The sequence below is a fragment of the Callionymus lyra genome, chromosome 13 (assembly GCF_982586985.1).
Source record: "Callionymus lyra chromosome 13, fCalLyr1.hap1.1, whole genome shotgun sequence".
In the NCBI taxonomy this organism is placed as follows: domain Eukaryota; kingdom Metazoa; phylum Chordata; class Actinopteri; order Syngnathiformes; family Callionymidae; genus Callionymus; species Callionymus lyra.
This window is the reverse complement of record NC_141830.1, coordinates 5,578,974-5,592,551: the sequence shown is the minus strand read 5'-3', so window position 1 is coordinate 5,592,551 and position 13,578 is coordinate 5,578,974. Positions and strand designations below refer to the sequence as shown.

At 23.6% G+C, this 13,578-nt stretch overlaps 1 protein-coding gene across 1 annotated transcript in view; it reads right to left on the bottom strand.

The window, feature by feature from the left end:
• Window positions 1-3,438: 3,438 nt before the first annotated feature.
• Window positions 3,439-13,578, bottom strand: part of LOC148067038 (amine sulfotransferase-like) — a 40,174-nt gene continuing 30,034 nt past the window's right edge. Inside the window, exon 7 of the mRNA XM_087806515.1 lies at window positions 3,439-3,680. Coding sequence (XP_087662641.1) covers window positions 3,559-3,680 — 122 coding nt within the window. The 3' untranslated portion in view covers window positions 3,439-3,558. The remainder of the gene's footprint in view (window positions 3,681-13,578) is intronic.

The following is a 13,578-nucleotide window of genomic DNA, read 5'->3' as shown; positions in this document are numbered from 1 at the left end:
TCTAAATAGAATAGAAAATAAATCTGCACTATATTATATATACAATCATATTTACAAAAATAACAAGAAAGGTGCAGTTAAATAATTATATTGGTGTGTTCTTGTTGTGGAGTCTGATGGCAGCAGGGAGGAAGGACCTGCGGTACCTCTCCCTCACACACCTGGGATGGAGCATCCTATCACTGATGGAGCTCCTCAATGCCCTCTTGACGTCGTCTCCCTGTGAGCCAACAGGAATCCTCCTGGTTCAAAGGTCATATGATGATAGTTATTGTTGTTTAATCTTCTGGCTGATGGTTCAGGATTGACTCTTCGTTGTTTCCTCAGGAAGAGTGAAAACGGCTTCTACAGAAACTGACACTTCATTGAGTCCTATTTACTGCCAAGTCAACATAAAAGCCGTTCATTTATGCCAGAAGTTGGTTTATATGTTTTCTAAAGGGCTATATTTATACTGGGATGGATGTAGAACTTTATTGATCCATTTGGAAAATTGACTATAGGGACATATAAGGAAGTGAAATTTAATACAATTAATAAAAATGTTAATTTAATTTATTAATATACATTTTGTTTACATTTAAATCACAGATGAACTACGGACACAACACCTAGATATTGTGTTTAATTATCCAGATTCTATATTTTGCGGGACAAGAAATGTTTTTTTGAAAAGTGATATAAAGAGTTGAACTAGTCGTAGATCATTGAAATCAATACAAAATGAAGTTATGAGTTCGCTCTGAGGAACATTTGAACACCTTTATATTTGCACTCTAACTTCAAAATTGTTGTGTGTGTGTGTGTGTGTGTGTGTGTGTGTGTGTGTGTGTGTGTGTGTGTGTGTGTGTGTGGTTCTCCATGCTATGGTATTTCAAAATAAGTCAGACCTGCTGTAGTTTAGGTTAGGTTGGGTAGAACTTTATTGATCCCTCAGGAGGTCTCCTTCGGGGAAATTGTTTATTCGTACTACAGCAATAAAGTCATCATGTTTGTTTTTTACTGAAGCCTTTGATGTAAGTAAGTAATTAGTATGTATATAGCGCTTTACCAGACCAGGGTCACAAAGCGCTTACACAATCTAAACAATATTCAATAAAGTATATATTTTAAAGATCAAGATAAAACTGATAACACAACAGGAGTTCCAGAAAATCAAGGAAAATCAGTCCCTGACAGAAGTGTTTTCTGGTCCAGCTTTAATAAGAAAGTCAATAAAAACATCTGCAAGTTGAGTTTATATCGATGACACATCAAAGGTTGTCATCAGCGCTGAACTCAAAATATTAACAAACATATAATGTTACCTACGTTCTCATTATCGCTGCTTTCTCACATATGAATTAAAGTTTTAAATGTTGCTGTTCATCATTTTTTTTTACGTGCGTAAGACTGATTTTGATCCCACCACACACACACCACACACACACCACACACACACCACACACACACACCACACACACACCACACACACACCCACCACACACACACCACACACACACCACACACACACCACACACACACCACACACACACCACACACACACACCACACACACACCACACACACACCACACACACACCACACACACACCCACCACACACACACCACACACACACCACACACACACCACACACACACCACACACACACCCACCACACACACACCACACACACACCACACACACACCACACACACACCACACACACACCCACCACACACACACCACACACACACCACACACACACACCACACACACACCCACCACACACACACCACACACACACCCACCACACACACACCACACACACACCCACCACACACACACCACACACACACCCACCACACACCCACTACACACACACCCACCACACACACACCACACACACACCCACCACACACACACCCACCACACACACACCACACACCCACCACACACACACCACACACCCACCACACACACACCACACACCCACCACACACACACCCACCACACACCCACCACACACACACCCACCACACACACACCACACACACACCACACACACACCACACACCCACCACACACACCCACCACACACACACCACACACACACCCACCACACACCCACCACACACACACCCACCACACACACACCACACACCCACCACACACACACCACACACCCACCACACACACACCACACACCCACCACACACACACCCACCACACACCCACCACACACACACCCACCACACACCCACCACACACACACCCACCACACACACACCACACACACACCACACACACACCCACCACACACACACCTACCACACACACACCCACCACACACCCACCACACACACACCACACACACACCCACCACACACACACCACACACCCACCACACACCCACCACACACACACCCACCACACACACCACACACACACCCACCACACACCCACCACACACACACCCACCACACACACACCACACACACACCCACCACACACACATCCACCACACACCCACCACACACACACCCACCACACACACACCACACACACACCCACCACACACACACCACACACACACCCACCACACACACACCACACACCCACCACACACCCACCACACACACACCCACCACACACACCACACACACACCCACCACACACCCACCACACACACACCCACCACACACACACCACACACACACCCACCACACACACACCCACCACACACACACCACACACACACCCACCACACACACACCCACCACACACACACCCACCACACACCCACCACACACACACCCACCACACACACACCACACACACACCCACCACACACACACCACACACACACCCACCACACACACACCACACACCCACCACACACCCACCACACACACACCCACCACACACACACCACACACCCACCCACCACACACACACCACACACCCACCCACCACACACACCCACCACACACCCACCACACACACACCCACCACACACACCACACACACACCCACCACACACCCACCACACACACCACACACACACCCACCACACACCCACCACACACACACCCACCACACACACACCACACACCCACCACACACACACCCACCACACACACACCACACACACACCCACCACACACACACCACACACACACCCACCACACACACACCACACACACACCCACCACACACACACCACACACCCACCACACACCCACCACACACACACCCACCACACACACACCCACCACACACCCACCACACACCCACCACACACCCACCACACACACACCCACCACACACACACCCACCACACACACACCACACACACACCACACACACACCACACACACACACACCTCGAAAAAAGAGGTTCAACCACTGTCCAAAAAAAAGCTTTCGTCCTGAGAACACCTGAGAGCGTCCGTAGAACACAGTTTAATTGTTTTTCTTTCAGAGGCATCAGGACCATCAATGTAACTGAAAAAGTGTCTCCAGCTGATGTTGCTGAGAAGGTTGAGATCAGATCCGGTACACGATCCGGTCGTCCATCTAACGTTCTTCATTGTCCCAGACGAATGAAAGTGGGAAGTCCTTCATTTCTTCTCGGAACACTTTGTCAAACGTTTCACTCTGAGCCACAGTGAAGTGATTTTTCCAGTCGCCAACCTTTCCTGTAAAGACACAACCAGACGACAGATACACAAACCACTGAGTATTTCATTTATTCACTTGTTCGCGTAGTGAGATGACATTCTGTGACCCTGAGTCTAGTATTATAGTTTTATTATAGTTAATTATAGTTAGTATTATAGTTTTATTATAGTTAATTATAGTTAGTATTATTGTTTGATTGTAGTTAATTATAGTTAGTATTATAGTTTTATTATAGTTAATTATAGTTAGTATTATAGTTTTATTATAGTTAATTATAGTTAGTATTATAGTTTGATTATAGTTAATTATAGTTAGTATTATAGTTTGATTATAGTTAATTAAAGCTAGTATTATAGTTTGATTATAGTTAATTATAGTTAGTATTATAGTTTTATTGTAGTTAATTATAGTTAGTATTATAGTTTTATTATAGTTAATTATAGTTAGTATTATAGTTTGATTATAGTTAATTATAGTTAGTATTATAGTTTTATTATAGTTAATTATAGTTTGTATTATAGTTTGATTATAGTTAATTATAGTTAGTATTATAGTTTTATTATAGTTAATTATAGTTAGTATTATAGTTTGATTGTAGTTAATTATAGTTAGTATTATAGTTTGAATATAGTTAATTATAGTTAGTATTATAGTTTTATTATAGTTAATTATAGTTAGTATTATAGTTTTATTATAGTTAATTATAGTTAGTATTATAGTTTGATTATAGTTAATTATAGTTAGTATTATAGTTTGATTATAGTTAATTATAGTTAGTATTATAGTTTTATTATAGTTAATTATAGTTAGTATTATAGTTTTATTATAGTTAATTATAGTTAGTATTATAGTTTGATTATAGTTAATTATAGTTAGTATTATAGTTTGATTATAGTTAATTATAGTTAGTATTATAGTTTTATTGTAGTTAATTATAGTTAGTATTATAGTTTTATTATAGTTAATTATAGTTAGTATTATAGTTTGATTATAGTTAATTATAGTTAGTATTATAGTTTTATTATAGTTAATTATAGTTAGTATTATAGTTTGATTATAGTTAATTATAGTTAGTATTATAGTTTTATTATAGTTAATTATAGTTAGTATTATAGTTTGATTGTAGTTAATTATAGTTAGTATTATAGTTTTATTATAGTTAATTATAGTTAGTATTATAGTTTTATTATAGTTAATTATAGTTAGTATTATAGTTTGATTATAGTTAATTATAGTTAGTATTATAGTTTTATTGTAGTTAATTATAGTTAGTATTATAGTTTTATTATAGTTAATTAAAGTTAGTATTATAGTTTTATTATAGTTAATTATAGTTAGTATTATAGTTTTATTATAGTTAATTATAGTTAGTATTATAGTTTTATTATAGTTAATTATAGTTAGTATTATAGTTTTATTATAGTTAATTATAGTTAGTATTATCGTTTTATTATAGTTAATTATAGTTAGTATTATAGTTTGATTATAGTTAATTATAGTTAGTATTATATTTGATTATAGTTAATTATAGTTAGTATTATAGTTTGATTATAGTTAATTATAGTTAGTATTATAGTTTGATTATAGTTAATTATAGTTAGTGTTATAGTTTGATTATAGTTAATTATAGTTAGTATTATAGTTTGATTATAGTTAATTATTAATTATAGTTAGTATTATAGTTTGATTATAGTTAATTATAGTTAGTATTATAGTTTGATTATAGTTAATTATAGTTAGTATTATAGTTTGATTATAGTTAATTATTAATTATAGTTAGTATTATAGTTTGATTAAAGTTAATTATTATAGTTTGATTATAGTTAATTATAGTTAGTATTATAGTTTTATTATAGTTAATTATAGTTAGTATTATAGTTTTATTATAGTTAATTATAGTTAGTATTATAGTTTGATTATAGTTAATTATAGTTAGTATTATAGTTTGATTATAGTTAATTATAGTTAATTATAGTTAGTATTATAGTTTTATTATAGTTAATTATTAATTATAGTTAGTATTATAGTTTGATTATAGTTAATTATAGTTAGTATTATAGTTTGATTATAGTTAATTATTTATCATAGTTAGTATTATAGTTTGATTATAGTTAATTATAGTTAGTATTATAGTTTTATTATAGTTAATTATAGTTAGTATTATAGTTTTATTATAGTTAATTATAGTTAGTATTATAGTTTGATTATAGTTAATTATAGTTAGTATTATAGTTTGATTATAGTTAATTATAGTTAGTATTATAGTTTTATTATAGTTAATTATAGTTAGTATTATAGTTTTATTATAGTTAATTATAGTTAGTATTATAGTTTGATTATAGTTAATTATTAATTATAGTTAGTATTATAGTTTGATTATAGTTAATTATAGTTAGTATTATAGTTTTATTATAGTTAATTATAGTTAGTATTATAGTTTGATTATAGTTAATTATAGTTAATTATAGTTAGTATTATAGTTTGATTATAGTTAATTATTAATTATAGTTAGTATTATAGTTTGATTATAGTTAATTATAGTTAGTATTATAGTTTTATTGTAGTTAATTATAGTTAGTATTATAGTTTTATTATAGTTAATTATAGTTAGTATTATAGTTTTATTGTAGTTAATTATAGTTAGTATTATAGTTTTATTATAGTTAATTATAGTTAGTATTATAGTTTTATTATAGTTAATTATAGTTAGTATTATAGTTTGATTATAGTTAATTATAGTTAGTATTATAGTTTGATTATAGTTAATTATAGTTGGTATTATAGTTTGATTATAGTTAATTATAGTTAGTATTATAGTTTGATTATAGTTAATTATAGCTAGTGTTATAGTTTGATTATAGTTAATTATAGTTAGTATTATAGTTTGATTATAGTTAATTATTAATTATAGTTAGTATTATAGTTTGATTATAGTTAATTATAGTTAGTATTATAGTTTGATTATAGTTAATTATAGTTAGTATTATAGTTTGATTATAGTTAATTATTAATTATAGTTGGTATTATAGTTTGATTATAGTTAATTATTATAGTTTGATTATAGTTAATTATAGTTAGTATTATAGTTTTATTATAGTTAATTATAGTTAGTATTATAGTTTTATTATAGTTAATTATAGTTAGTATTATAGTTTTATTATAGTTAATTATAGTTAGTATTATAGTTTGATTATAGTTAATTATAGTTAATTATAGTTCGTATTATAGTTTTATTATAGTTAATTATTAATTATAGTTAGTATTATAGTTTGATTATAGTTAATTATAGTTAGTATTATAGTTTGATTATAGTTAATTATTTATTATAGTTAGTATTATAGTTTGATTATAGTTAATTATAGTTAGTATTATAGTTTTATTATAGTTAATTATAGTTAGTATTATAGTTTTATTATAGTTAATTATAGTTAGTATTATAGTTTTATTATAGTTAATTATAGTTAGTATTATAGTTTGATTATAGTTAATTATAGTTAGTATTATAGTTTGATTATAGTTAATTATAGTTAGTATTATAGTTTTATTATAGTTAATTATAGTTAGTATTATAGTTTTATTATAGTTAATTATAGTTAGTATTATAGTTTGATTATAGTTAATTATAGTTAGTATTATAGTTTGATTATAGTTAATTATAGTTAGTATTATAGTTTTATTATAGTTAATTATAGTTAGTATTATAGTTTGATTATAGTTAAATATAGTTAGTATTATAGTTAATTATAGTTAGTATTATAGTTTGATTATAGTTAATTATTAATTATAGTTAGTAATATAGTTTGATTATAGTTAATTATAGTTAGTATTATAGTTTGATTATAGTTAATTATAGTTAGTATTATAGTTTGATTATAGTTAATTATTAATTATAGTTAGTATTATAGTTTGATTATAGTTAATTATAGTTAGTATTATAGTTTTATTATAGTTAATTATAGTTAGTATTATAGTTTGATTATAGTTAATTATAGTTAGTATTATAGTTTGATTACAGTTAATTATAGTTAGCATTATAGTTTGATTATAGTTAATTATAGTTAGTATTATAGTTTTATTATAGTTAATTATAGTTAGCATTATAGTTTTATTATAGTTAATTATAGTTAGTATTATAGTTTGATTAAAGTTAATTATAGTTAGTATTATAGTTTGATTATAGTTAATTATAGTTAGTATTATAGTTTGATTATAGTTAATTATAGTTAGTATTATAGTTTTAATATAGTTAATTATAGTTAGTATTATAGTTTGATTATAGTTAATTATAGTTAGTATTATAGTTTGATTATAGTTAATTATAGTTAGTATTATAGTTTTAATATAGTTAATTATAGTTAGTATTATAGTTTGATTATAGTTAATTATAGTTAGTATTATAGTTTGATTATAGTTAATTATAGTTAGTATTATAGTTTTATTATAGTTAATTATAGTTAGTATTATAGTTTGATTATAGTTAATTATAGTTCGCATTATAGTTTGATTATAGTTAATTATAGTTAGTATTATAGTTTGATTATAGTTAATTATAGTTAGCATTATAGTTTTATTATAGTTAATTATAGTTAGTATTATAGTTTGATTATAGTTAATTATAGTTAGTATTATAGTTTTATTATAGTTAATTATAGTTAGTATTATAGTTTGATTATAGTTAATTATAGTTAGTATTATAGTTTGATTATAGTTAATTATAGTTAGTATTATAGTTTGATTATAGTTAATTATAGTTAGTATTATAGTTTGATTATAGTTAATTATAGTTAGTGTTATAGTTTGATTATAGTTAATTATAGTTAGTATTATAGTTTGATTATAGTTAATTATAGTTAATATTATAGTTTTATTATAGTTAATTATAGTTAGTATTATAGTTTTATTATAGTTAATTATAGTTAGTATTATAGTTTGATTATAGTTAATTATAGTTAGTATTATAGTTTTAATATAGTTAATTAAAGTTAGTATTATAGTTTGATTATAGTTAGTATTATAGTTTGATTATAGTTAATTATAGTTAGTATTATAGTTTGATTATAGTTAATTATAGTTAGTATTATAGTTTGATTATAGTTAATTATAGTTAGTATTATAGTTTGATTATAGTTAATTATAGTTAGTATTATAGTTTGATTATAGTTAATTATAGTTAGTATTATAGTTTGATTATAGTTAATTATTAATTATAGTTAGTATTATAGTTTGATTATAGTTAATTATAGTTAGTATTATATTTTGATTATAGTTAATTATAGTTAGTATTATAGTTTGATTATAGTTAATTATAGTTAGTATTATAGTTTGATTATAGTTAATTATTAATTATAGTTAGTATTATAGTTTGATTATAGTTAATTATAGTTAGTATTATAGTTTGATTATAGTTAATTATTAATTATAGTTAGTATTATAGTTTGATTATAGTTAATTATAGTTAGTATTATAGTTTTATTATAGTTAATTATAGTTAGTATTATAGTTTTATTATAGTTAATTATAGTTAGTATTATAGTTCGATTATAGTTAATTATAGTTAGTATTATAGTTTGATTATAGTTAATTATAGTTAATTATAGTTAGTATTATAGTTTGATTATAGTTAATTATTAATTATAGTTAGTATTATAGTTTGATTATAGTTAATTATAGTTAGTATTATAGTTTGATTATAGTTAATTATTTATTATAGTTAGTATTATAGTTTTATTATAGTTAATTATAGTTAGTATTATAGTTTTATTATAGTTAATTATAGTTAGTATTATAGTTTTATTATAGTTAATTATAGTTAGTATTATAGTTTGATTATAGTTAGTATTATAGTTTGATTATAGTTAATTATAGTTAGTATTATAGTTTTATTATAGTTAATTATAGTTTGTATTATAGTTTGATTATAGTTAATTATTAATTATAGTTAGTATTATAGTTTGATTATAGTTAATTATAGTTAGTATTATAGTTTTATTATAGTTAATTATAGTTAGTATTATAGTTTGATTATAGTTAATTATAGTTAGTATTATAGTTAATTATAGTTAGTATTATAGTTTGATTATAGTTAATTATTAATTATAGTTAGTATTATAGTTTGATTATAGTTAATTATAGTTAGTATTATAGTTTGATTATAGTTAATTATAGTTAGTATTATAGTTTGATTATAGTTAATTATTAATTATAGTTAGTATTATAGTTTGATTATAGTTAATTATAGTTAGTATTATAGTTTTATTATAGTTAATTATAGTTAGTATTATAGTTTTATTATAGTTAATTATAGTTAGTATTATAGTTTGATTATAGTTAATTATAGTTAGTATTATAGTTTGATTATAGTTAATTATAGTTAGTATTATAGTTTTAATATAGTTAATTATAGTTAGTATTATAGTTTGATTATAGTTAATTATAGTTAGTATTATAGTTTGATTATAGTTAATTATAGTTAGTATTATAGTTTTATTATAGTTAATTATAGTTAGTATTATAGTTTTATTATAGTTAATTATAGTTAGTATTATAGTTTTATTATAGTTAATTATAGTTAGTATTATAGTTTGATTATAGTTAATTATTAATTATAGTTAGTATTATAGTTTGATTATAGTTAATTATTAATTATAGTTAGTATTATAGTTTGATTATAGTTAATTATAGTTAGTATTATAGTTTTATTATAGTTAATTATAGTTAGTATTATAGTTTGATTATAGTTAATTATAGTTAGTATTATAGTTTGATTACAGTTAATTATAGTTAGCATTATAGTTTGATTATAGTTAATTATAGTTAGTATTATAGTTTTATTATAGTTAATTATAGTTAGCATTATAGTTTTATTATAGTTAATTATAGTTAGTATTATAGTTTGATTAAAGTTAATTATAGTTAGTATTATAGTTTGATTATAGTTAATTATAGTTAGTATTATAGTTTGATTATAGTTAATTATAGTTAGTATTATAGTTTTAATATAGTTAATTATAGTTAGTATTATAGTTTGATTATAGTTAATTATAGTTAGTATTATAGTTTGATTATAGTTAATTATAGTTAGTATTATAGTTTTAATATAGTTAATTATAGTTAGTATTATAGTTTGATTATAGTTAATTATAGTTAGTATTATAGTTTGATTATAGTTAATTATAGTTAGTATTATAGTTTTATTATAGTTAATTATAGTTAGTATTATAGTTTGATTATAGTTAATTATAGTTCGCATTATAGTTTGATTATAGTTAATTATAGTTAGTATTATAGTTTGATTATAGTTAATTATAGTTAGCATTATAGTTTTATTATAGTTTATTATAGTTAGTATTATAGTTTGATTATAGTTAATTATAGTTAGTATTATAGTTGTATTATAGTTAATTATAGTTAGTATTATAGTTTGATTATAGTTAATTATAGTTAGTATTATAGTTTGATTATAGTTAATTATAGTTAGTATTATAGTTTGATTATAGTTAATTATAGTTAGTATTATAGTTTGATTATAGTTAATTATAGTTAATATTATAGTTTTATTATAGTTAATTATAGTTAGTATTATAGTTTGATTATAGTTAATTATAGTTAGTATTATAGTTTGATTATAGTTAATTATAGTTAGTATTATAGTTTTAATATAGTTAATTAAAGTTAGTATTATAGTTTGATTATAGTTAGTATTATAGTTTGATTATAGTTAATTATAGTTAGTATTATAGTTTGATTATAGTTAATTATAGTTAGTATTATAGTTTGATTATAGTTAATTATAGTTAGTATTATAGTTTGATTATAGTTAATTATAGTTAGTATTATAGTTTGATTATAGTTAATTATAGTTAGTATTATAGTTTGATTATAGTTAATTATAGTTAGTATTATAGTTTTATTATAGTTAATTATAGTTAGTATTATCGTTTTATTATAGTTAATTATAGTTAGTATTATAGTTTGATTATAGTTAATTATAGTTAGTATTATATTTGATTATAGTTAATTATAGTTAGTATTATAGTTTGATTATAGTTAATTATAGTTAGTATTATAGTTTGATTATAGTTAATTATAGTTAGTGTTATAGTTTGATTATAGTTAATTATAGTTAGTATTATAGTTTGATTATAGTTAATTATTAATTATAGTTAGTATTATAGTTTGATTATAGTTAATTATAGTTAGTATTATAGTTTGATTATAGTTAATTATAGTTAGTATTATAGTTTGATTATAGTTAATTATTAATTATAGTTAGTATTATAGTTTGATTAAAGTTAATTATTATAGTTTGATTATAGTTAATTATAGTTAGTATTATAGTTTTATTATAGTTAATTATAGTTAGTATTATAGTTTTATTATAGTTAATTATAGTTAGTATTATAGTTTGATTATAGTTAATTATAGTTAGTATTATAGTTTTATTATAGTTAATTATAGTTAATTATAGTTAGTATTATAGTTTTATTATAGTTAATTATTAATTATAGTTAGTATTATAGTTTGATTATAGTTAATTATAGTTAGTATTATAGTTTGATTATAGTTAATTATTATTAGTTAGTATTATAGTTTGATTATAGTTAATTATAGTTAGTATTATAGTTTTATTATAGTTAATTATAGTTAGTATTATAGTTTGATTATAGTTAATTATAGTTAGTATTATAGTTTGATTATAGTTAATTATAGTTAGTATTATAGTTTGATTATAGTTAATTATAGTTAGTATTATAGTTTTATTATAGTTAATTATAGTTAGTATTATAGTTTTATTATAGTTAATTATAGTTAGTATTATAGTTTGATTATAGTTAATTATTAATTATAGTTAGTATTATAGTTTGATTATAGTTAATTATAGTTAGTATTATAGTTTTATTATAGTTAATTATAGTTAGTATTATAGTTTGATTATAGTTAATTATAGTTAATTATAGTTAGTATTATAGTTTGATTATAGTTAATTATTAATTATAGTTAGTATTATAGTTTGATTATAGTTAATTATAGTTAGTATTATAGTTTTATTGTAGTTAATTATAGTTAGTATTATAGTTTTATTATAGTTAATTATAGTTAGTATTATAGTTTTATTGTAGTTAATTATAGTTAGTATTATAGTTTTATTATAGTTAATTATAGTTAGTATTATAGTTTTATTATAGTTAATTATAGTTAGTATTATAGTTTGATTATAGTTAATTATAGTTAGTATTATAGTTTGATTATAGTTAATTATAGTTAGTATTATAGTTTGATTATAGTTAATTATAGTTAGTATTATAGTTTGATTATAGTTAATTATAGTTAGTATTATAGTTTGATTATAGTTAATTATATAGTTAGTATTATAGTTTGATTATAGTTAATTAAGTTAGTATTATAGTTTGATTATAGTTAATTATAGTTAGTATTATAGTTTGATTATAGTTAATTATATGTTAGTATTATAGTTTGATTATAGTTAATTATTATATAGTTAGTATTATAGTTTGATTATAGTTAATTATTATAGTTTGATTATAGTTAATTATAGTTAGTATTATAGTTTTATTATAGTTAATTATAGTTAGTATTATAGTTTTATTATAGTTAATTATAGTTAGTATTATAGTTTTATTATAGTTAATTATAGTTAGTATTATAGTTTGATTATAGTTAATTATAGTTAATTATAGTTCGTATTATAGTTTTATTATAGTTAATTATTAATTATAGTTAGTATTATAGTTTGATTATAGTTAATTATAGTTAGTATTATAGTTTGATTATAGTTAATTATTTATTATAGTTAGTATTATAGTTTGATTATAGTTAATTATAGTTAGTATTATAGTTTTATTATAGTTAATTATAGTTAGTATTATAGTTTTATTATAGTTAATTATAGTTAGT